Below are 25,025 nucleotides of genomic sequence, written 5' to 3' on the forward strand. Positions count from 1 at the left end.
CCAAGAGCCACAAAACTTTCTCTTTGAAGGAGGGGGAACTGCTTGCCCTGTGCCAGAGATTGGTCTCTTGATTGCTATTGTATTTACCCCCCTGTGCCAAACCTCTCATACCTCTAGTGCTGACTATGTAACAGCCAAAAGCCAACTACACCTTTACCTTTACTCCTGTTGTTCACCTTCCCTACCTAACCTTCCTGCCCCCTGCCTGAGATCATGCCCTCCCCCCCCCCCCCCCAAACACACACACACACACACACCACCACAGGCCACGAGGTATAGGCCACTACAATGGGCCAGTGTGTGAGTGTGAGAGACACTGATGTCACATCACAAGCATTTTTGGGATTCACCCCCTCCTGAAATTAGAACAATATTTGTTTAGTTACAGCCAGTGCAGAAGCTCCAAAGCCCCCCTGCTGGGGAGAGAACTTGCAAGGGAACATAATAATTTCACTCGTTTGTAGAGAGAGAGAGAGAGAGAGAACACACGAAAGAATGAGAGCCTGGCTGGAGGTTGGATGGAAAACCTTGGATTATTAAACTGTTTTTGAAAGTAGTGGTGGTGGTGGGTGGGTTTGATTTGGTGGGTGGTTATTTTGCATTTCTTTGCCCCAGAAAAAAAAATCACTTGTTGAAACCTCTTTTTTTCTTTTAATATATTACTCATTTCCCAGAAATTGTTATGAACATCACATGTGCCAGTTTTTTAAATGTATTTATTACTGACAGCTGCAATAGCAAGGCCAGTACTCTAGGCTAAGAGCATTTACCGGAAACAAGCAACAAAATTGAAAACCCTAAAAAGAATCAGACAATTTATAACAGTATAGGCCTACACCATTGGCACCCTCAAAGCCCTGGTAAAAATAAACATAAAGAAAATATAAGCAGATCTGAGTAATATATGGGAGGAATCGGGGCAAACAATAATGATAAAGGGAGTTAAATCCATGTAGGCTACTTGTATTCTGGAGACAGAGAGACAGTTGAGATAAAGGGCATGGCTAATAAGTGAAGCAAGTTTAAAGCCAGAGGCAAAAATTATAGACTGATTCTACCGGTTAACTGAGACTTGAGTTAAAAAGGTGACAAATGCCTCCTTGCATCTCTTGTTTATGGTTAGGCAGGCAGGCAGGCTACTATTATCTGAAATCATCTGAGCTAACCCCAACCAAGCAACAAAGACTTCTAAACAAGGTAGTACACCTCAGTTTTACACCTTCACAGGCTCTTATAAGTCTTACAAAAACTTTGAGAAGCCAATTGCAATAAAACACAAGGGTAAAGTCTGATGTACAGAAAAATCTTTTTTTCCCCCCTGAGCTGTGATCACCCTTTCCATCTCACCTTATTGTAACCCGGTCCATTATTTAAAGCTAAATATCCTCAGAAACACAGAAACCGAGATTTCTCGATAGTTTTGGATATGTGGTCACTCACCTCAATCCATCTCTGCGCCTCCAGGAAGGCTTCGTCGCTGCTGACAGCGGACTGCTCGCGCCACTCCATCACACTCACACACACACAAAAAGTATCCTAGCTGCGCTGGCCGATCCAAATTAGGTTCCTACGCGTTCAAGAGAGTGGACACAATTGACGCGCTTCAAACTCGCCAGGCAGTGAGTGTATAAGGGCACAGGTGAACTCGTTATCACGCCACTCATTCATGAAATATGCGTAATATGCCTCCTATTGTTCAATTCCAGAAGATCGTCAATGAGTGAATGCAAGGTGTAACAGCTAGGATAAGTGCATTCCCTTCCTTCGCATCACCTTGCCACTGCTGATTCACCGGGTCATCCGACACACCTGCGATTTGTTCCTTTTGGTTATTTTTACGCACAACTCTGCTATGTGGCGTTCAGACACGCAAAGGCAAGACAGCAGAGATCCCTTATCTCGAGGAGTTGTAAGCTGCATGAGGTGGAGGGTGTCCAACGTGGGGTCCGAGGACCACGCAAGGGTCCTCGAGGGGCTTCCAGGTAAACACGAGCTTGAGTTCGCTGTTATTTACCTTCTCTGGATGATTACTTTGATCCTAGGTTCGCGCTCACCGCGTGCAGTGTGTGCAGAAACAAGTTATTCTACACCGAATCATAACCAGCAACCAAACATGCTCACATTACAACGTATTCATAAAGTCCTTCTGAGAACCAGCCATATGCTTTAAAGTTTTGAGTCTCTGGAAAAACTTTTCTACTTTGGAGAGTTCGACTCTTGCTTTCAAAACAATCCCCTTCCCTGCAACGCCACGCAGCGGCGGTACGGGTGTACTGCAGTGCCATGAAAACATCTTACCTAAACCCTTAACCTCTTAACTAACTCCATCAACTGGTAATGTTATTGAAGATAACTAGGCCTATTGGAAAGCAACTATAGTACATTTGGGAGGCCCTAATTAATAATATTATTAATTAATTAATTAGTAATTGAGTGTATTCTATATTTCTTCGACGCAAACTCTTCCATGGATAGCTTCGTCTCAACATAAAAAAAAAGTTTTGTGTCAAATTTAAAGAGGTAAATAGCTTAAAAATGAAAAAGAAAAGTCCCTTGGGTCCCTCCGCTGTTAACAATCGATGAATACGGATTTTTCCAAGGTTTGTTGTACAAAGAGTAGCGTTTTATGGATTAATGAGCATTTTAATATACTGTTTCTGGATCACCTTGAAAGAAGTTTACGACAGCAGTTGTGTAGATGGAGATGATTCAGTTTACCCTCTGGTATCTCTGATCCCTCTTGGGGCTTCATAACCTCAGAAGTATTAGGGCATATTAAAACCAAAGGTTGGAGCGAATATTACAGCTCCAGTTTTGAGCTACAATACATCTTCTGCAAGCTTAATAAGAGCCATTTCACCAATAGAGCGACATTTCAGTTTGCCCCTTTGCTATATCTGAGATACAAGACACATATTAATGTCAAACAAGTATCTGTTTACATAAGACATTATTTCAAATACAAATGCAGAACTTGTTAGTATGAAAGTTACACAAACTTTCTCAAGGAGGACACTTTTCAACTATAAGTTGATTTCATATCTGCTCCTGTAAATAAGTGCAGTAATTACTGCAAAGAAAACCTGTTCCCATGTCCTTTAAAACCTCTACAGCCATTTGTCAAACATGTGCCTTACACCTGAACACTGAGGAAACTGCATCTAAAGTATTTTCCTGGCCTGTCTGTCTTGTTTATGTAATGTTGGTCTTACCTCAGATGAACCAGAAAAAGTTCCCAGGGAGTCACATTTTACTGCCACAGCTTACATTGAGATAAAAACGTACTGCTTCCATAGTTGGACGAGCATCCTACATAATCCGTGATTCCTGGAAGTCTGTTCATAGGAGCGAATATGAGGCCACAGCACCTTTTTTCAGTACTATTAGGATTATGTTTTGCTACTTGTAGTGGGTTCTGGGTTCCATTTAATTTTTTTTTGTATTTTCAGGACAGAGGCTTGCTTCACGCCTCTTTGATTTCTTAACCGAATGTATTGTGCCATTGCTGAGATTCTACGCCTGTGTGCCAAAATATTTTAAAAATTCTCCTCTGTAGGCATGGTAAAGTTGCATTCATCCGACGATGAACTCGTCAAAGGGTAAACCGATGACAGAGGAGATCCACAAGTGAAATGTTTAATAAATTTGCCTTTTATTGAACAGAATTTCAGGTTCTTATTACAAAAATGTAGGCACCTTCCATGTGGATGTACAGTCTGCATTTTTTCAGTGAGCCTCACTTACAGGATACATGTATTTTTCTATTTTTAAATAAGCTTTTCACCACATCATTAAAGCATACAACTGCATTAGGCTTATCTGTTTCTTCAAAGCTATGACTGAAATTAAAGACTCGCAAATCGTGTTTCTTCGGCTGTTTTTTGACCACACTGTTCGACATATGATCAAGAAAAAAAATCAATACATACCTAATCTTTGAACCAAGAGTAGACAAAAAGAGGTTGAGATTCTTTTTTTTTCTCTCTTAGTTGAAAGCCAAACACACCATGTGAAAACAAACTCTAGTGCAGGGTCAAGGTAGTGCAGCTGACATCTGTATAGCAATTATCAAAATGTTCCAGCGGGGTATAGGAGGGGGACTGGAAGATTTTGATCTCAACAAGAAATACTTTTGGTTGCACCGCGGCACTCTAACTCCCTCAGGATTTCATCCAACTCTGAACAAGTGATGTCAAACAAAAGTTGAACTTTACGTCAGAATATTGTCCCTGACATTTTCTTAATTTACCACCAATTCAAAAAAGAAAAATCAAATTTTCCAATTAAGTCAGCACTTGAGAATGTTTGGCAGTTGTAGTTTTCTTTGTATTCTTGGGGTCTTCAGTCTTTGGAGAGGGCGATGATGGTGAAACGAACCTCCTGAGGGTCGCGGGCCATGAAGACCTTACAAACCTCTACAGCATCCTGCAGTGGAATCAAAACGCATCATGAAAACTGCACCTCAGCTCAAGGAGATATGTTTTGATGACAGTTTGTTTGGCTTATTCTGTGATGATGTCTTACCTCCAGGAAAGTGCCTTCAGAAGTTTTTCCGTGGACAATGGGGAAAGGCTTCCGGCCATCTGGATATACATAACAAAGACAGCATGCTTTAAATCCCTGCTAAATTGAAATGAAAGTAATTTATTTTTATGTATTTCATTACATTTCTTAATCCTGTTTCAGCAGAGGGTTAACTCACCCAGTTCATATAACTGTCCTCCGACATTCACAATAGCTATAAAATGCAGATTCACTTTCTCATCTAAACTTGGAGCCTAAAACCGAAAAGAAATAAACACAAAGTTATATCGAGTCATTTGTAATAACGTTGTGTGATTAACAACATTCAATACAAAACTGGTGGTGTCCTCCATCAGCTGACACAGATCATCTTAAAACTCAATACACACCTCAGTCTGCCCCTCCTGTGCGCTGGATTCATGTGAAACACGTATGCTCTAAAACAGAGAGTAGAAAAAGAAGCCATTGATTTGCACAGTTAGCAATGGAAATAGAAAATATCCATCAATCTGAAGAGCTTGACAGAATGCAAACTCTCAAATCATGTTTATGAAAGCTGACCACCAATGTACCGTGGTCTTTCGCACGTGGGTCCCGTCTATGATCACTTCTACTCATCCGTGAGTAAAGAGATTTTCTTTTTCAGTGTTTTTTTTTTTACCTCGTCTTTTTCCAGGAATGTGGCCCTTTCCTCCGAGGTCATTTTAGAGGATTTTTCAAGAAACTTCTTGAGCGCAGAATCTGGCTCTGATGAGAAAAGACAACACATCTATAGTAAACTGCCTGAAGTTTGGATATAGAGTGGTTATTACGACATATATAAACATTTATGATCTTAAAACTAAATGGTACAATCGTCTTTTTCGGTTTAGAAAAACAAACAATAAATGCATAGAACCGTTTTGCAGTCATAAACACACTACTGGCTTCTTTACTCAAAATGTAATAAAACCAAAATCTAATAGATATAGAATCGGTTTTATTGGCTAATTTGACAACGTTTTGGTTTCTCCCAGTGTACTTACACAGTAGGAAACACAAAAGGTAAAAATAAACATTCAAATAATATAGACGTAGCAGTAGGTCAAAAAATATATACATATGTAAATAAAACAACATAGTGGGATAGTGTTATATTGTAAATTCAGAGTAATGTAACACACACACTAACAACCCTGCAGTTATACAACCATCTTAAGATGACGTTTTCCAACATGGTATTGTTTCACATCTCTACCTCTGCATAGGAACAGAATAACTACTCACCAAATTCCAGGTGTGTCTGGTTGTTTGCCACTGCATGAATTATTCCTATTGTCCCACAGGCGTTTCCAATAGTTTGCCTAATGAAGTAGACGTCAGGGGAGACCTCCTGTCGCTGGTCCTTGAGTTTCTCTTCCTCCTCTTGCTTGAATGCCTCGTACTGGACAGAAGACAAGGGAGAAATCTTTTGTTGGGCATTGTTTCTGTATAACAACAAGTATAGAATTTCTAACTTAAAACATGCATGCATAAATCGGAGCATAATACATATTAACAAAGATATCGCTTCACTTATAAGTAAGTACCTTCTCTGTCAGTGGGAAGAGGAGTAGCACTGCACACACTGGTCTTGGTACCATGCTGAGGAGCTCTGGATCCAGTCCGTATACATCTCCAAACTGCCAGGTTTTTCTCATGCCCAAAGAATTGACAAACTACACCAAAGTAAATTTGTAAGAATAGCTACAAGGTACTTAAGGATAACCTAATACATATCTCGCAGACTTGTTTAACTCAAGGTGAAGTTGTATGTAAAAAGCTAACTCCTGATTACCCTCAGAAACTACTGATTCCTACCCTAAAAAGGCTAGAAAGCCTGTAAAAAAAAACACAAACACACAATTGAAATGTAAATGGAATGTCATTACACTCCAATAAATAAACTGGAAGTAGCAGTGCATGCCAGCAGACTATTTTCTCTTCGGAAATAATTTCAAAAAAGCTAAATTATATTTAATGCTCAATCATACACTACTTTTGTATTATTTCAATAAGGTTTCCTGTGAATATTGACATTTTTATTTAAAGAAAAATGTCCTTGAAATAAAAGTATTTTGTCTTAGTTTGCACAATGTGCGAAAGTTACTGTTACTGTGTTACTTATTTTGTCCTGCATCATCCAAACATCGATGTGCATTACCTTGCCCTTCTGAACTTAAAATAAAAGTAACCTTAATAGCCAAGATAATTATCAATCTTTAATGATTTATTATTGTAATGTAAACTTTATCTACCAAATATATTCAATTAAAATATGTTTTTCTTTTTCAGCCGACCTGCTGTGTATTGACTTAAATGGTACACTCACAGTGGATTTAAATGAATTAACTGGAAATGTACTAATTAAAATTGTCTTATGTCTCTATTGTTTACTCATGATTAGTAGCTGATTGTCTACTGAAGCTGATTCTGATTGAGTCAGACAACTTTAAGCTGAACATTTAATTAATGCTTATGTTTCTAACATTATATTCCAGACAGTGCGAGTATTACTTACTGACTTTTACTCTGACATCATAACGTTATAGTGCTGTATCATTGCTGCTGTGTATGCGCGTTTGTGTATGTATGTAGGCCTTGTGCCTCTGGTTATTCACTCCCATCTGCTGTTAAATTCAGTTTCAGGAGCAGCAACTCACCTTTGTCATGACCTGAAATGAAAAAGACACAAACACAAATATTAGTCAACTTGCCTTAGTGGGGTTTTAGCAAACCAGCGACACCGGACAGCAGCTTTTGTTCTCTCTGCTAAGCTACAGGTTACAGCTAGCTCCCTCACATGCTGCTGTGTGAATGAATGACTTCGATAAAAAAAAAAAATAATAAGCTACGGTTTGAAGAAATATCAGCAGTACGTACTTCTGGATTCGACTCCAAGGGCAGCCAGCGTGGACAGTCCATTTTGAAGTAACAACAATTGTTATTTTACTTTTCACCGGAGAACTGAAACTGATTTACCCAAATATCTGTTTGACAGCTGGAAATTGCTTCCGCGTCTGGAAAGTTCACCTCGACATTTAGTCAGAGCGCAGGGGTGCTCGCTTCTTCATAAACTCTTAATACACTTTACCGAACACTTTACGACATTGAAAGACAACTTAAATAGATTGCATAATTATATATAGAATTTCCTACGGTGTATAGTGGTGTCAGTATTTTTTTTATGTAAAATTAAGGGTTTTTGAAAGTACTACCCCCACCATCAGTCCCACAGTGGACCGTTCCAGAGTCATGCGTGTTTCAGCGGTTGTGGTCGATTACTCCGTTAAAATAACCTGATCCAATGCAGATTTCGTGGTGGTGACCAATGGTAGACGTTTTTCAAAGAGTTTTTTTTTCAAAGAGTTTTTTGAAAATCATTTTTTCAATATTGATAATTCAAGTAAGCAAGTGAAACACTTAAAAATCAGTGAATCAACGTGTGTTGCCCTGATACACAACCGCCCGACCGGGGCGCTGTGTTTCCTCGTTGGAACAAACAAATAGATCCCTGGGATTCCCTAGGAAAATAAAAAGTCATGTTGTTGTTTAGTCTATATTCCTAGCTTCATAATTATATGTTTACATATTTCTTAAACGTTGAATGTAAAATTCTTCTGTGTTTGTAAATGTATTTTATCTTTTGAAGAAATGGATGTTGAGGAAGAAAATGCACTTCACCAGATACTCTCCGATGCAGTAGGTGGCGGTGTGTGCACTTTTTACAGTGGTTGCGCTAATCTTATAAACATATCGAAGAAGAATACTGACACTGCACCCAAATCGCTTTATTTTTCCCCAGACGGTTTTCTACTAAGTAATACAACAGTCCATGAATACAACTAATAATATATATTTTTTAAAAGTCGTCTCTTCTAGCTGCTAGAAAGTTGTTACACGACCACGACGGTGAAACCTGCAGCCTGACAGTGAGGGAGAGGATGCCAGCAGCAGAGGAAACACACGGTGGGCTTTTAACTCGCAATTTAAGTTAAAGCGTGAGGTTGTTTTCAGTAGATTGAAGTCTGACTAGAAAGACTTACCTGCTGGGCTTTAAACGGTATCACTATTCAACACACAGGCAAGGGACTACATTCACTCGTTAGCTTAACGCGCTAGCTAGCAGGAGTTGTGTTATGTCTCCTTGTTGATAAGTGGTTCCCCTTATTTCTTCCTGCAACCAGACGTATTCTTATGATCTTAATTTGACCTAAATCTGACTATAATCTATATTACTATTAACCGCCATTTTCTCCAACCGGTGATGTTTAAAACTACTGGCAAGTTCAGGAGGGAAACATGTCTTTAACACTTCATATTTAAGTCAGGTGATATGCATCTTAAGGTGTGAGTTATTGTGATTGCATACTACTAATGCATTCCAAGTTCAGTTGGCTATGAAGTAGTCGCGCACAGCCAGACCAAACTACAGCTTGTAGCTATGAAGATATCTCCTGGAGCCTACTCCATAAGAAAGTTAAAGTCATATATCAAGCGTTTATGTAAATGTTGCTCCTTAATTGTATTTAAATAAATATAAAATAGTAGCTTTTCTCCATTAGTAGCTGCAAGGGTATTTTAAATGTATTCTGGAACTGCTCCAATTTCCCTATTTTGTTCCTTTGTGTTCCTTGTTTCTTTAATTGTTGATTTCTGAGTTTTTACCTATCCAGACACTCTAATATAATCACTTCATTATTATAATGGCTAAATCCCATATGTAAAGGAGCAAATGTCCTAACCATAGTATGATGCATTGGACACTGTGACTAGTTGGCATTTTGAGACCAGTAAGGTGGTGACGGGCTCAGAACATTACGGGATTCTCCGTAAACTCTGTGATAAACCAACATTTCACTTCTGTGCTTCAGGTGTCAACAAAGCGGTGGACAACATCTGTAAGCTTTCTCCAGATGTGTTGGCTGATGCAGTGAGTATATTTTATCTTTATCTATGTATATATTCCAATGCTGGCTAAAATAAAGTTTTAGTGCAAACTGCAAAGCATAGTGCGAAGTCCTAAAAGTGAGGATCAGCACAAAGAGTCACACATTGTGCTGTTATTGTTGGCCAGTAGTATTTATTGGATTACCACAGGCACAGAATTCATTCCTGAAATGAAATTTTATTATTTAAACCAACATGCTTAATCTTCACATGTCGTTCAGGATGAGTCGGTTGTGGAGCAAACCTCTTAGATGGATTAACATTTGGATGTTAAATACAGCGTGATGGTGTCCGTTGTAGGGCTATTAGCAGCTCTACACAAGTCACACAGGATGTGGTGGTGTTGGCGTTAGAGAGATCGTGCTGTAGTTGTAACTAATCTTCTAATCTCCACAGTGTCAGCACGTTCTGAATCATCTTCAAGGGCAAACTCAAGGAGTAGATTCAGCTGACATTTCTGATGTGAGTCAATGTTTCCTTGGAATATGTTTTAACTTATAGTAACCCAATCTCGCCAAGTTCCTCTTTCATTACTTGTTTTTGTTTTTCAGAGATTTCAGAGAGCTGGAGTCGCACTTGACCATGAAGCCCTGCAGAACGTTATCAGATTTCTCTTGTTAACATTCAGGTATCTATTTGTCCTAGTTTTTTTGAATGTCTATTTGTTGAATGTATTTTTTGGCTTCTAAATCTCCTACAATAAGAGCGTTCCCATTTCCATTAGCTTTTTAGCCTTTATCCTGGGTTCTTCGGGGGCTAAAGGCTAAATCATTCATAAAGGAAGACCATTGTTGTACTCTAAGGTGTGATAAGTCAACATTTGTTTCACTAGGTCAGCTGGGAAAAGCAACCTCTCTGCGGACGACCTTGTGTCAAGGCTCGGAGAAGGCGGTACCAGGTGGCCCAAAGCTTCCCTCCAGGTGCTGCACGGCCTGTGGAGTGAACAGGGTGCATTAGTCCACACTCAGCAGGAGGTCCAGACCATACTCAGCATCAGCCAGGTACTGTATGTCCAAATTCAATGCATCAAAGCAGTCTTTTACACACTCACATGTTTGTAAGGCTATACTTGTGTGAGGACATTCATTGACATAATGCATTCCCTAGCCCCTTACCTTAACCATCAAAACTAATAGCCTAACCCAAAACCTTACACTAACCCTAAAATATACCCAATTCTAACCTGAACCTTTAAACCTTAGTCTTAACCCTAAAACAGCCTTTTAAAGGTCTGTCCCGGAGTGAGAAACAGACAAAATGTCCTCACTTTCCAAAAATGTCCCCATGCGTAAGGTCTATACCTCAAATTAGTGCTCACAAATATAGTTGTTCAAGTACACACACACACACACACACACACACACACACACACACACACACACACACACACACACACACACACACACTCAGAGTCAGAACGTGTCTATTTTCAAGGCAGATGAGACTACATTTGTTTGTTGTTTTTTTTGTTTTTCTTTGTCTGTCTAGTTAGTGGACATGCAGTGGAAGCTTGGCATGGCGGTGAGCTCCGACACCTGCCGATCTCTCAACTCCCCGTATGTGACTCTGCTGCTGAAGATAGTTGAGCCCTCTGGACAGATTTGTCAGAGGTCTTTTGAGATGACGATTCCACAATTCCAGGTCTGTATTTGTTTGGATGTGAATGTAGGGTTTTTGGTGTAATGCATTACTGGCCTGCTTTTGAGATTATTATTAATATGTTTTTGTTGTTGTCTTCTGCAGAACTTTCACAAGCAGTTCAAGGAGATGGCAGCGGCTATGGAGACGGTATGATGGATGCAAGCACAATCCAGTGTCTGTTGAAATAACACCCCAGTTTACATGTAATCAACGGAAGAAGAGCTTGACCAGTGTTTGTCTGCTGTCTGTCTCAAAATGCGATACATAAGCTTCTAAATGATTTACTTTTAAGACCTCCAGCTGTTAAAACAGTTAAAAAAGATGCCCTGCCCATACCAAAATGTACATTAAGTTATCATGGTATGAATTGTATATTGTATAAACACCGGGGGATGTGCCTCGGTAAAAAGGGTCTTGCGACGCCTATGTTTATAACACAAAACAATCCAAGAAAAGGCACCTAGAGCTATATCCCATACAATCTTGAAGTTTAGTTCAATGAAAGCGGAAGTTATTGCAGGGCTATTCAGACCACCCTTAATTTTAGCTCGGTGTACCTTATTAACTGGCAACCAAGTGTAGGTTGTTGTTGTTAGGCTAGGATTACACTGCTAGTATGGCAAGACTCTGACTAATATTTAAGTGCCAAAATTGTTGCAATATTTCTTACATTGATATGCTTTAGAATCATAGTTTGCACTAAACATACGTTTTGCCTCTGTACCTTTTTAGCCTGTACATAATGAAAATACATTGCCATAGTAGTGAACCAAGCTGTTTATGTTTCCGTATTTGTATCCAGCCTAAGATATTTGGATTGGCCCACCACATAACAGTCTCTACTTCCAGAAATATGGTTTCCATGTGAGCCTTTTTATATTCCTAGTGCTTTTTGTTAATGTTGTTAATAAATTATGAAGACCTACTTTTGCCGTTTGTGTTTTCCCAGGTTCATTACATTACATTTCCCAACCATAATGTACCATTTTGACAATATAATGTATTCACATGTGGGTCTGGGGTCTCATTTAGTGACTTGTCCTGCAACATGTACACACAGTCGTCCTCCCCGTAGTGTGGGGGCTTGGTAGGCTGCAGAGCTCTAGTGGCTACTGCCACAGTGATGAGGTTATATATGGCACAGTTGCTATTTTGGGGCCAGGCAGAATGCTTGGATATGGCACTGGGTAGATGGGAATTAACTCCTCTAGTGCATCAAGCTTATAAGATGTCCCAGAGTTATAAATCAGCACCTCCTGCTTGTAAACAGATTGAAACTGCCTTAGTGAATTATTGCATTTGGTTCATTGCACTGCCAACATAATAAACTAGGCCAAGCCATATCATGACCCCCTGCTCCTTAACCGTAACCCCGGGGGGACTTGTGCCACGCAAACCCTTTCCACATTACCACGAACCAGGCTTTCCAGTTATTATGCACTGTGTGGTAGGAAGGTGGAGCTGCAGCATGTCACGTTTCAAACAGGCTCTGCCCTGCCCACTCCTCCAGCACATGGGATGGTTGGGCGGATCGTCGACGCGTTCAACCCAGCCACTCCGCCTTCCAAGGCGTTGTGGAAGAAAGGAACACACAGTCGGGAGACAGCATTGGAAGACGATAAACAAGCATCAGTTTATTTTACAGACCGAGAAATCAATGAAAGTAGCGACTGCGCCCAGATGTGTGACAGGGTTTTATGGCTAGAGGTGTGTTAATGCGCCACCCGCTGTGCGCTGAGGAGGAACGCACCTAACCCGTCAAACAAACAAAAAAGAAATCTGATTTCTCTAGGCGACTTGTGTTTACACAGAAGGCATCCACAGCCACGTTTTTAGCAAGCAAGCAAGCTTGGTCGGGACAGTGGTACAGTGGCAGGACTGTTAAGCGTTTGACTCCCTGCCCATGCAAACAGTGGGGGAGCAGAGCAGGCTATACAAAGAGACAAGTGAATGTAACCTACTTTCCCTTGATTATTTTTCAAGGAAAACTGTCCAGCCGAGAGATTTTGGAGCTATCAGGATAGCATGGAGTGCTGCAGCTGATCGACAGGACAGGGCGAGCACATGTTGTGCATGTAGCACGTCGCTCTAGTTGGTTGAAGTTTCTCCCTAGATGTGGACATGGAAACTATTGCAAACTAAAAACTGCGCCTGGCCTTCGCTTGCAGGGAATGCTTCATCATCGGCATCATTATTGAAAGTAGTCTCTAGTCCCGCTCAGCTGTCAACGACCAAACATCTCCTCGATCGACATGGAGAGCCAGGATGACAGGAGGGACGACAGTCCTCCAAAGTCGGACAGGAGGTTCGCCCTGACTTACATCGGCTGGTCATCGCTGGACAGACGGACCACGCTGCCCATGCTGCCGTGGCTTGTGGCCGAGATCCGCCGCAAGAGCGAGAGGGGCGACTGCGGGCCCGCGGTGCAGCCCAGGGAAGTTCAGCTAGTCCTCAACCCGCCCTTCGTCCGATGCGTCCCGTCCAGCAGCCAAAGCGCCTCGGTCTTCATATTCGAGCACAAAGCACAGCTCATCTCTCGCTTCATCCACAACAGCAATGACCTCACTTACTTCGCCTACCTCCTGCGGGGCCAGCCGGACAACCCCGAGTCCGAGATGTCCTGTCACGTCTTCAAGGCCTGCGACCCCAACAAGGTAGGCCAACTGAGATCTGTCCCAAGTGTCACAATTGTCCCTTTACGCATGCATGTGCACCAAATGGAATAGTAAAGAACAGTTTACTGAGAAAATACAGAATAAGTAGTGTATTCACTCAAATATAACTTCTGGAGATAAAGTGACTTATTATGCTCAAATTCAATATTTTATGATCTTAATGGATTAAATGTCAGTCATGAGGGCCCTAGAGGTGGCATCAGCGATTCTGGAGAACGCTTGGTGTCAAAATCTGTGAATATTTCTTCATGATCTGCTACCTGCACTGTGTGCGCCCAAATCTGGTGGTAATACACAGCCTAGGTTCTGTAAAAACTAGTATGTAAACAAAGGATAGGCTATGTAAACAAATGGGCTGCCATACAGTATGAGCAACATGACAGTTTCTAGAGCCTAGGCTGTGTAGTAGACTATACTAGATTTCTCATATTTGGATTTTTTTAAATATTGTGACTCGCAGATTTTTGACAAAAAGGTGATCATGACAAGCCGCATTCTTCAGAATCGCTCACTCCAGCTTTAACTGTAAAGTTACCACAATGTCAGATTTTACACTTAGCCTACACTTAAATTCTACGATGGCCTCAATCCACCATTAAGTGTTAACGCCAGACAAAGGAATTGCCTGCAAAGCCTGAATTAAAATCTCCTTGAAGGTAACAACTATGTCATTTAATCTCTAACAAACACAGTAGATTATTCACTGGGGCAAAACATGTTTGCTTTGGTATTAAGTATTTAGGCCACCGGTCGGTGGGAATGATAAACGGAGCACCCTGGATTTTTTTTGGCCAAGTTAATCCACCTCTGTGCTTTCCTCTTTAGGGGATCAGACATCTCTCTGGGTGACTTGTGTGACAGCAACTGCACAGACACAATATTGAGTCAGCACATTTCCATGCTGATCAGCATGCCACTCTTGAGTAATAAACTGAAATGTGGTAAACAGGCCAAAATCAGGAACGACGAGTCAGAGTTTGAAAATCTGTGTGTGTGTGTGTGTGTGTGTGTGTGTGTGTGTGTGTGTGTGTGTGTGTGTGTGTGTGTGTGTGTGTGTGTGTGTGTGTGTGTGTGTGTGTGTGTGTGTGTGTGTGTGTGTGTGTGTGTGTGTGTGTGTGTGTGTGTGTGTGTGTGTGTGTGTGTGTGTGTGTGTGTGTGTGTTGGGCACCGTGCTCAGGAGCTCACCCCAATGGCACTGACGTTGTGTGTGTTTGTACCTTTTGCTTGCGTGTTACTGAGAGTTTACTGTAGTGAATTACAACACGTGGTTAATACAAGTTTTCTTGTTTTGATAGACTGTAATATGAGTCATGTGGTTTGAGTTTGAGCCAACATGATTCTTCACAACATGGACAAGTTAAACACTTGTTCTTTTCCACCCAAATGAATGAGGAAACATTCACAAATAATGCTCTCAATCAGACACCCACTCAGGCTCACGTTTTAACATTGATCTCAAATGCGCCTGTGGTGTAGGCTTATCGTGTTTCCTGTGGTATGTGCAGGGGCCGGGTGGACTGTTTGTCTGCTGTTAAAAGCTGAGAGTAGTAGAGGCAACAAGTTCGAGGCCCGACTCACTTTCAAGGTGTCTGGATCCGAATGTTTGCAGCAGTCAGGGAGGCATCTTGAACATACCTCATTCAGCAATATTACGCAACACAGAAACTGGTTTGGCAGCCAGCAACAAGCCAGCAACGTTTGCAGGGAGGATCATTTGGAATGCATGGGTTATTCTATGAGGACGCTGTTGCAGTGTACAACACTCTGCTGTAGTCATTAGATTATTTCCTGTTGATAACACTGGTATTATTATTTTGCTATTGTGACTGTGTGTGGATTTCCCCCATCGTCCCACCACAAGTGTGGCGACATGATTACTCTTACTTGCATTATTTTTGAGTGACAGGCATGTTTTAGTTTTTTTTATCTATTCTTAGCTGCAAACATGACAAGGGCACATTGAGTAAAGGCTGAGGAAAGACCCCTGGCATATGTCAATACAGTCAGTGTGAAAGGTTGGGATGCCAATAGGAGAGAACCTCAGTTGGCTCTTGCACTGTTTATGAAGATAACACTCACAAAGCACATACATGAAATGTCTCATTTTGTGTGTTCCTTTTGTTTTAAAGGTCAAATGCTTTAAATCAAGTCTAACTTCCTTAACTTGAAATGCAACTTTGGCTCTCGTGTATAACATTCTATAAGTGTGATATCCAACCGTTATCGCTTATGATGCATGAGTTGCAGCCGTTCCATCATTTATGGCGCACTCAGTCATCTCTCTTGGCATATCCATGACAACCGGTTTTACAAAATATGTTGCAAGAATAACGTCAAAAGTTAAACAAACACAGCTAGAGTTTAGTTGTACTTGTTGGTTCATAGTCTCGGAAACTTATTTACTTGCATAGTGAGGATCTCATTGCACGGTGCATGCATTTATCATGGCCGCTCTCAACCTCCATTGTGCCATTTTCAAGCCAGTCCAAGCCTGCACAGGGTAAACCAAAGAGAGGTGTGTGTGTGTGTGTGTGTGTGTGTGTGTGTGTGTGTGTGTGTGTGTGTGTGTGTGTGTGTGTGTGTGTGTGTGTGTGTGTGTGTGTGTGTGTGTGTGTGTGTGTGTGTGTGTGTGTGTGTGTGTGTGTGTGTGTGTGTGTGTGTGTGTGTGTGTGTGTGTGTGTGTGTGTGTGTGTGTGTGTGTGTGTGTGTGTGTGTGTGTTTTCCACCTCTGCTCTGACTTGGACCCAGACCATATAATATAATAGTAGAGTGTCTCACTGGGTGACCCTGGTGCTGTTCCGTGGGCAGTGTTCATCATTCAGTGACAGGGACACACACACATGGGGCAAGCCAGGGCAAGAGTCACAGAGCTTTAAAAGTCTTCATCAGCGTTTGGGGAAACTGTCATAAAAACCATAAAACCAATTCGGTATCAAAACGTTTGTATCATCTACTTCCCAAGTGTACCCTAGGTCGTATTTCAAAACAGAAATGTTGTATTTCCATCTGTATGATAGAGTATCATCATAAATAGCAAACAACAGACTTTTTTCAATTTCTGCAATTTGAGAGGTGCCAATGAGCTTGTTGAGTCTCTCCTGTGCTATCTTGGGTTAACCAGGACAGGTAAGGTGGCTGTTAACATGATCGCATTTCTTTTCAAATGAGAAACTGAAGACCACAGATGCATATCTATTTAGAGATTAAAAGAGCTGAAACTGCACTGTTAACAGTGCATTTGAGATGAATTGGGACGACTTCCAGAAAATAATTTCAAGAAAAATCTCTGACATCTGACATGTTGTGATTTTTACAGTGATGATATGAGATACCTAACCTGAACCATGCAGAGCTTACTTAAGGAGCTTTTAGTGTTTGTTTTGAGTTGGGACATGAACTCTGTTTCACTACGGGGCAGAGTTTGTCCTCATGTACATGAAAAAGCACCTGGAGGACGTTATATACCTTTAGTGAGGTGCAGCTGCAAACTCTTGACAACATCAAGGTGCCTTTTTAGAACCAATCCTTGCAGAGCTTTAGATTAGATTAAACTGTCAACATTTTAAGTTTGGACAAATAAAGTTCAGCTGTGTATTTTATTTATTTTGAGTAACTTTGCATGACATTGATTGCATGTGAACCTGGATTGCTTCTGCTCTGACCGGGGGGCGGAATTATATTCCATGCCTTTTGTCTCTTGCATCCTTATCGCGTATAAACAAAATGATAAACTGAGTTTCTCTCAAAGGAGTCTAATCAGGACTTATTGCAGACACTGTGGGCGAGTGAGTCCTCGCTGTTTTTCTCAGTGGATTGGCCTAAAGGTGCCGATAAGGGCGACGTAACTATGTGCCAATTGCTAGCTACAGTTAGATCAGATATTATTAGGGGCGTATTGTACTGAGGGGTTGACATTACATGAGCCGTGCACTGAGAGTGCTCAGTGGGGACAATCCTTGTGATTGTTCTCTGGAAAGCTCTAAAGCTGTGCTCGGCTACTCGTGTTTATGTAGACAGGCTTTGGATCCCAACTTGTGTCGCCGATTATTGTTTGATAAAACCAGCTAATGATGGTTTGGTCGGAGTGGGAGGATTAGTTGGACCAGACCTCCAAGTGGAAAATGCATGTCTTTTCCTTTTTTTCCTAAACAGATTTCTGCCTGTCTGTGCTAGTCTCTGCCAAAATGGATGAGCACCTTTCACTGGCACCGTATTGGTTTGACTACAAATAATTAATCAGTTCAAATGGCGCTGTGGCGTCATCTTACGCATGTATAATCCAGCAGTTCCCTTGAAATGTTAAGACACAACCTACTCGAGTGATGCAACCGAGACTGCAGCTGTGATTCTCCGCAGCCAAGGCCTCTGCATTACCTTTTAGGCCTTGTAGTGTCAGCTCTGCTTTTTGCCAAGTATTCCCCCATAAATGTTTGATTTCGTCCATTGTTGTTTCGCACTTGAGAAAATACGGTGACATGTTTCTGGTTGTTTTGTGTCTACGTTCCAGTTTTGAGGCCAACTAAAACTCTTAAGTTTTGAAGAACACTGCCTACATTGGAGACTACTAATTACTACTAATTATAAAAACTTCAAATTTTGGGTTCTACATACTTTTAATTTTAACGAGTTGAGCCAACTAATTCTTTGTCATACAGATAACAAACAAAACCAAGTCGGTCAAAATGTTTATTTTAAACAAACAGTTTGTCTGAAAAACGTATAAAGTAATAAGTAGGCACCACTTTTAATTTTCGGAACTCTCAGTATTTAGAATTCAAAACTTGAAGTAATAATATATGACTATGTAAATGTCAGAGTTTTAGTTGGCCTCAGAACTCAGAAATCTAGTGCATACAATTAAGTTTTCTTATCATCTACATGTTTACAATGCATTTGTATTAGTTGTATTAGTAAAAATTGGTTATCGCCAAAAATGGCAGAAAAATAAGCCATCTAACAGTTGGAAAATCCCCACAGAGGTCAGAGTTTTGTTTTTCTACTGAAGAGATGCCTGAATATGAATGACCAAGCACGCGCCACCCCCACCACCTGCCCTCTTCCGACTCTCAATGCAGCTCTCTGTGTCACTAGCCACGTACAGCTTTAACCCTTGGATAGGCCGGCACTTGGAAAATGGGAACTTTTGAAATAGCTCAGGAAGCCACGGCAACGATATTGCAGAAGAGTGTTTTGATCTGTGTGTCTCTAACATAAACTGGCTTTCATTAAAGAGCACGTTTAGACTTTTTCAGGTTGTTTGTAATTTATTGACCATTATCGCCTCCCTGTCAGCTTTCTCTAGCAGCTTCTATTCAGTTGCTCTGGTCACACCTCAGTAGAGAGACTGATGCATTTTTGTTGCATAATTTCCCTAGCTGGTCCACATAATAGACGTATTTACTCAACAGTCACCATGAAGCCCTTATCAGATACAATAGATGTGTGCAGTGTGCGGAGCCGCTGTTTGTTTTAGCGCTCATTGTCTTAACCCTGGTATTTGTGCTGACCTTGGCTGCAGCCCCGGTTCAAGGTACTCTCGCTTTTTTAGAGAGCTGGGACTCTGTGGCTGTCAGTCCTATTGAGTCTGCCAAAGCTATCGAGCCACAATGATAAATTGCTGTCTTGCTGTTAAGTTTTAATCTGTCGATCTCAATTGCAAAAGTGTAACAAGATGGAACTGGATTCAAATTCCCGGTGTTGCTTAGGAGTGTGCTTTAAAATAGTTCCATTTTCTGTCTTGACTTTTTTTTTTTTTTTGAGTGACAGACTGAGACAGATGCCCTGCTTTGATGGCACTGGCTGCTCTTGCAGTTGTTGGAAAAAGGTGCATGTGCCTTAACACAGTGGAGCAGAAAACAAAGCCCACTGACCTTCACGTCTCTGATTGTTTTTCCCAGCCAAGTGTTTTGTCTTCTTTCCTATAGAGTGTGGGCGATTTCCTGGCTCCTGGCCTGCTTCTGTCACTTACCGACAGTGTTTGGTCTGTCTGGTGGTTTGTTTAAATCATGTGCTGTTTTTTTTGCCTTGAATTATTTGAAGTCCCAACGTGAAGGCCAGTCGTGCTATTTGTTGATTTAAAAACAAGATCTCCACTGACCTGTCAATGCACAAACTCATTTTGTTTGTGAGTCTTCATGTATAAAACACCTGCATTGATATATTGCGAGGGATCCCTAACTGCAAGAGGTTAGTTTGACTTTTTATTTCAAATTCTGGAGGTATCTGCAGCTTCAAGATTTAATTTATGATGGAAATTAGATTCTTAATAAACTACAAACTGGAAACAAGTCAGAAACTGCCCTTTGAGGTAATCAGTTTATTGTAATTGATGTTATTGTGCTTGGACGAGCCCCCAACATGTTACACCCCCGGCTCAAGGTAAGCATCACCAGCTTTGTTGTGCAGAATCAAGTTTACTGCAAACAAAGGTTAACAAGGTAAGCACAGCGGTGGCTGGTACTGGTAGCAATACTACCAATCCCGGCTGCACTGAGAGAGACAGAGAGGGTGGAGCTTAACAGGACTTTTAAAGGCTAGCCTGCAGGTGGCAGGTAAGGGGGGGCTCCTGGCTGACTGCAGAAAAGAAGATTTCAACACCGTCTCAGTTGTGTTGAAAAATGTTGTTCCCTTGTTGTCCAGCTGCTGCGATAACCTTCCTCTAGCGTTGGGTTCCAGTTCACTTCCCTTTCTCGTTTGTCCTGGTTTTCCTGTCCTATTCATCGAAATTCCTCTGTTCCCCTCTCCTTTCTCCCCTCAGGTCCCCGAGGTGATCAGCAGCATTCGCCAAGTGTCCAAATCCGCCCTGAAGGAAGATACCAAGCCCAAACAGGAAGCTGAGGAGGCCTTCTACAACTCCCAGAAGTTTGAAGTGCTCTACTGTGGCAAGGTAGAAAATGAACTCACCACCTTCCTCGAATGTGAAGTCAGTTTGATAGCGCAATTTAATCAGTGCCGCTGTTTTTATTATAAACAAAAACACTTGCAGGTGACAGTCGTGCACAAAAAGGCTCCGTCCACCCTCGTCGACGACTGCATCGATAAGTTTCGTCAGCACGAGGTCGAGCGCAAGCAACTGCGACTGCTCAACGGCCGGCGAGGGTCCACAGAGAGTGCCCCTGTGGAGTTCCTCATAGGGGGAGACACAGACCCTCTCTCCTCCGCTCTCAATGACAGTGTTGGAGCTCCCGTAAGCCCTGTAGTGGAGGAGACAGCCGGAGGCGGAGGTAACAGCAGATTGAGGATAAGGAGGAATTGTTTTTTACTAAATGGAAATAATGTGTGTGCACCCAACAAAAGTAATAAAAAGAGGGCTGCGCAGAATCAGCAACTAGCTGTAGTCAGATCGTTATGGCATGTAATTGACCGTTCGCTAGCCCGTGCACCCCTTAGCTACGTCTATGTCAACCTTTCCATTTGAAATTATTTGTACATTTGAAAAACAATGTCTCCTTAATTACGTGAGTAAGCTGTGACAGAGTAAGCTATAATTTTCACATAATGATGACTGGTCGGATGGTCTTACTATCGGGTGTAAATTTATTATTGCCCTGCATAGCGCTATAAAACTGCACTATGTCTTGAGAGGGCAGGTCGACAGCTGCCCCATTCTCTCTGGTGATTCCACTGTCTCTAGTGCGTGACAAGCTTGAGCTAACAGACTTGTTGTTGTTTTTACTGAGGAAGACAGCTGCTTTTAGAAAATTACATTTTGCCATCCTTGGTTTGAGATCCCAAAAATACTCTCACACACTGCTTCTCAGATGCCTCATCGATGCGGCTTTGGTTGCTAGTGTCATCCTCAATATTTATTAATTAACTTATTTTACTGATAGGTCACTAAAGGTATATACTAATAGTTACGGTTTATGCAATATATCAAGCTGACCGTCAATTTGAAAAACACCCAGTTCGTGTTAACTCATTTTAAAATAAGAACTGTGGTAAAAGGGTCTTAAATTTGCACTTGATATCTGCATATATGAGGCTAAACAAAAAAACATAATGGTTCTGTTATTGCTAGTATATAATTATATTATTATAATATGATTATTATTGTATTATATACAATTTTATCTAAAATTAAGGAGAGATCAGATGATATTTTGGTTCCACTGGATAATGTGGTCAAATGTTTTTCATGTGGTGGGCCCTGTACACCAATAACAATAATGGATTAAAGTGTCGGGGTAACTAAGCAGCCGATTTGCTTTCTTTGTTGTGTGTGTGTGTGTGTGTGTTCCAGGTAAAGACGTGTCCGGCGGTGCCAGTCAGAGCGGCCTGAGAGGAGCGTTCCCAGAATGCATCCTGGAGGACTCTGGGTTCGAGGAGCCTCAGGAGTTCCGTACGCGCTGCAGCAGCACGGCGGGCAGTCTGCAGAGGAAGCCGGGGGAAGGCGCCATCATGGGCCCCACGCGCCGCAGACACTCCAGCGCGCCCAACCACGTCCAGCCGTCTGACGCCGACAAGAACCGCACCATGCTCTTCCAGGTACAGGAAACATGTGATGGAGTGTTAATAAAGGCGCTATTATGGGGTGTTAATAAAGGCAGAGTCAGAGATTCTGGAAAAGCGCTTTTGTACCTCAAATTTCTTGTACCTCCAGAATATCTGGTTCCACCTTTAAGTGCCTGTTGTTGTGCTGTTTACTTTTCTTAGTCTTGGTTTGTGAGCTTGGCGGCTCAGAGACTTCTTATCTTTGTGTCCAGCTCGCTGCAGATGTTCAGTCCGTTGGTAGAATTCAGCACTTAGTAGCTCTATCATAACAGCTTTCTCTCAGTAAAGCCTGTAGGTACTTGAGTGCCTGACCAGTGGAAAGACATCAATTATATTTGAATTACAGTAATTTGCAGTGAAAGGAATGAATGCTATGTGTGATTGTGGCAGAGATGGACAGCGTACTATGTGCAGTTCTTTGGATTTATTCCAAACTTTAAGTGGATGTCAGGTTTCAGGGCAGAACTCTAAATATACTCCCTTTGTCAATAAGATGGATGTGTGCCCCCTCCTTACCTCCAAGTCATTATTTTCCTGGAGAACTTGATTCCATGTTTCACACCAGGAGAACCAAATGCTCACATGCTTTTTTTCCTTCTTTTTTTCTTTTGCTGTTTGTCATTTAAACACGCTTTGCATATAGTCCGGCCAAAGAGCTTCCTGCTACTGCTGCAAATCATTTTTATGTACACGTGGCTTGCAGTCCTAATGCACAGACATGCCCGGGCCTTGTGTTACCGTCTCACTCAGAGAGGCTGTAACTCCTAAGTTTCATTTTTAAATGTAAGACCGCTGTTTTATGGAAAGCAGGCAAGGCTGAGGAGTAAGCCAGCTGGCATTCTTCACACACCATGCCCATTTCCTCATGAGGCTAATTTTAACAACCAGGGCACAACGCTCAATATGATAGCCTCAACATAGCAGTCAATTATGGGAAAAATCGTTAGTGCAGCCTTGTTGACCTTGATTTTGAGAGTGCACTGGTGTGTTTGTGTGTTTCATTGAACAACTCTCAACACCGCACCAATCATTATATTTAAAGCTATAGTGTGTATACCTTTTTCATATAAATGCATGTCGGTTACATTGCCAAAAGAGTTGACACAAAGTTGATTAAGCCTACAGGCATCAGCTCTACAAAACTCTCATTTTACAGTATGGCAGCGTTTACAAACTGGTGTCGCCCCGGACACTTGCGCTGGAGCTCAAGAAGCGGCCACAAATTGTTTCAGTTGTTGATTATACTGCTGAGAAAAACCTGGACATACGGCAGAAGGTATAAAATCCATGCACAATGACCAAAGGCTTTCCTCATTTAGATGCGCTGACAATGTTGTTGTCATTACTCAGAATTCCTCATTGGGGCGACAGAAGTTACACACTATAGCTTTAAGAAGCCTTAAGTGATGCTAAATATCGGCAAAGCATGAATGTATAATTATTTTGTGTGACCATTTTTATTCGGTTTTCTGTGCATGTTCTTGTCTGACAACAAAATACTTTTGTGTTTTGCAGGTTGGACGTTTTGAAGTAAACCTCATCAGTCCAGACACTAAAACAGTGGTGCTGGAGAGAAACTTCAAAGATATCTCATCCTGCTGTCAGGTTGGTTTATTTTTACATGCTGTAGTGACGCCAAAGGCCTCTATTCTCTGCAGCCCAAGCCAGAGGATACACTCACACTAATTGTTATGTAAATCTTTTCCAGTCATCTAATACAGTACTGTCTTTGTTAAGTGTAGAGCTCATTTTCGTTTCGGTCCTTAATTTGAATGCAAATTATACCTTTAGCCGTGACGTAGAAATATGTTCCTTATGCAATCCCATTTCTTCAAATAGACATGCTTCATAAAGAGTACTCACGTCAGGTCTTGTGTGAGCAAAGTGGTCATTTTCACTCAAAGGATTGAAAGTGGAAATGGAGAATGCCAAGAGCCATTATGGTGTCAGAGCTGAGACATGTGCGGTTTTTAGTTGCAGTTTTATCATTTGTATTGCTGGACTGAATACAAAGGTCCAGAACCTTCCTTGCTGCGGCTCATTCTGGTTTCCTGTTTGTCTTGACTCTGGCGCAGGGTATCAAGCAGTCTGACCATTTTGGATTCATCTGTCGAGACCAATCAGAGTCTGGTCCCAGTCAGTATGTTTGCTTCATTTTCCAGTGTGCCAGTGAGTCCCTGGTAAGTCTCCTTTCCCAATACTATTTTGTGTGTGTGTGTGTGTGTGTGTGTGTGTGTGTGTGTGTGTGTGTGTGTGTGTGTGTGTGTGTGTGTGTGTGTGTGTGTGTGTGTGTGTGTGTGTGTGTGTGTGTGTGTGTGTGTGTGTGTGTGTGTGTGTGTGTGTGTGTGTGTGTGTGTGTGTGTGTGTGTGTGTGTGTGTGTGTGTGTGTGTGTGTGTGTGTGTGTGTGTGTGTGCACATTTGTCTTGTTCCTCATGTTTGACATCCATCTTTCAGGTGGATGAGGTGATGCTGACACTTAAACAAGCCTTCAGTACAGCCGCAGCCTTACAGAGCAACAAGACCCCCATCCAGCTATGTGAAGCCTGCCCCATGCATGACCTGCACAAGCTCTGCGAGCGGATTGAAGGTACTAAACTTGGTTGTACTCCAGCAGTCCTCTCTCTCGCTGGCTTTGACTCGTGAATATATTGATGCGCGGTCCGTTTCTCCAGAGTTTAAGCAACATAAAAGAGCATTTCTTCTCTACTCCTCCCCTGTTCCCT

The 25,025-nt window shown here is 41.7% G+C and overlaps 4 protein-coding genes across 12 annotated transcripts in view; 2 read left to right on the top strand and 2 right to left on the bottom strand.

Annotated features, from left to right (window-relative positions):
* Positions 1-1,827, bottom strand: part of LOC307258129 (LIM domain only protein 7-like) — a 48,987-nt gene extending 47,160 nt beyond the window's left edge. For 2 of the 4 annotated variants that reach the window (XM_080037551.1, XM_080037547.1), the window contains exon 1: positions 1,441-1,826. In XM_080037551.1, the coding sequence (XP_079893677.1) occupies positions 1,441-1,509 (69 nt within the window). In that variant the 5' untranslated portion in view covers positions 1,510-1,826. Of the gene's footprint in view, positions 1-1,440 lie in introns of all 4 variants that reach the window. The other 2 variants (XM_080037548.1, XM_080037549.1) reach the window with 2 other exon arrangements.
* A 1,792-nt stretch (positions 1,828-3,619) lies between these two features.
* On the bottom strand, positions 3,620-7,211 carry uchl3 (ubiquitin carboxyl-terminal esterase L3 (ubiquitin thiolesterase)). The gene is made up of 8 exons (XM_080037510.1): positions 7,206-7,211; positions 6,093-6,221; positions 5,791-5,947; positions 5,186-5,271; positions 4,914-4,961; positions 4,703-4,778; positions 4,525-4,583; positions 3,620-4,425 (listed from the first exon to the last, which is right to left on the bottom strand). The coding sequence occupies exons 2-8, from the start codon at positions 6,201-6,203 to the stop codon at positions 4,342-4,344; spliced, it is 621 nt and encodes a 206-aa protein (XP_079893636.1). The 5' UTR covers positions 6,204-6,221; positions 7,206-7,211; the 3' UTR covers positions 3,620-4,341.
* Positions 7,212-8,310: 1,099 nt separating this feature from the next.
* On the top strand, positions 8,311-12,050 carry commd6 (COMM domain containing 6). Of its 2 annotated transcripts, XR_013845129.1 has the most exons (8): positions 8,311-8,511; positions 9,417-9,475; positions 9,889-9,954; positions 10,044-10,120; positions 10,325-10,493; positions 10,981-11,133; positions 11,236-11,502; positions 11,645-12,050. XR_013845129.1 is itself a non-coding variant. In XM_080038117.1 (7 exons), the coding sequence occupies exons 1-7, from the start codon at positions 8,487-8,489 to the stop codon at positions 11,284-11,286; spliced, it is 600 nt and encodes a 199-aa protein (XP_079894243.1). In that variant the 5' UTR covers positions 8,311-8,486; the 3' UTR covers positions 11,287-12,050. The 2 variants fall into 2 exon arrangements, 1 of the variants encoding a protein (XP_079894243.1); XM_080038117.1 differs by having other exon boundaries at positions 11,236-12,050.
* Positions 12,051-12,716: 666 nt separating this feature from the next.
* Positions 12,717-25,025, top strand: part of tbc1d4 (TBC1 domain family, member 4) — a 30,418-nt gene continuing 18,109 nt past the window's right edge. For all 5 annotated transcript variants that reach the window (XM_080038178.1, XM_080038179.1, XM_080038182.1 and 2 more), the window contains exons 1-7: positions 12,717-13,787; positions 20,566-20,694; positions 20,794-21,031; positions 22,051-22,295; positions 23,817-23,906; positions 24,377-24,481; positions 24,757-24,889. In XM_080038178.1, the coding sequence (XP_079894304.1) occupies positions 13,386-13,787; positions 20,566-20,694; positions 20,794-21,031; positions 22,051-22,295; positions 23,817-23,906; positions 24,377-24,481; positions 24,757-24,889 (1,342 nt within the window). In that variant the 5' untranslated portion in view covers positions 12,717-13,385. The remainder of the gene's footprint in view (positions 13,788-20,565; positions 20,695-20,793; positions 21,032-22,050; positions 22,296-23,816; positions 23,907-24,376; positions 24,482-24,756; positions 24,890-25,025) is intronic.

Source organism: Ammodytes marinus (genome assembly GCF_949987685.1).
Source record: "Ammodytes marinus genome assembly, chromosome: 12".
In the NCBI taxonomy this organism is placed as follows: Eukaryota; Metazoa; Chordata; class Actinopteri; order Uranoscopiformes; family Ammodytidae; genus Ammodytes; species Ammodytes marinus.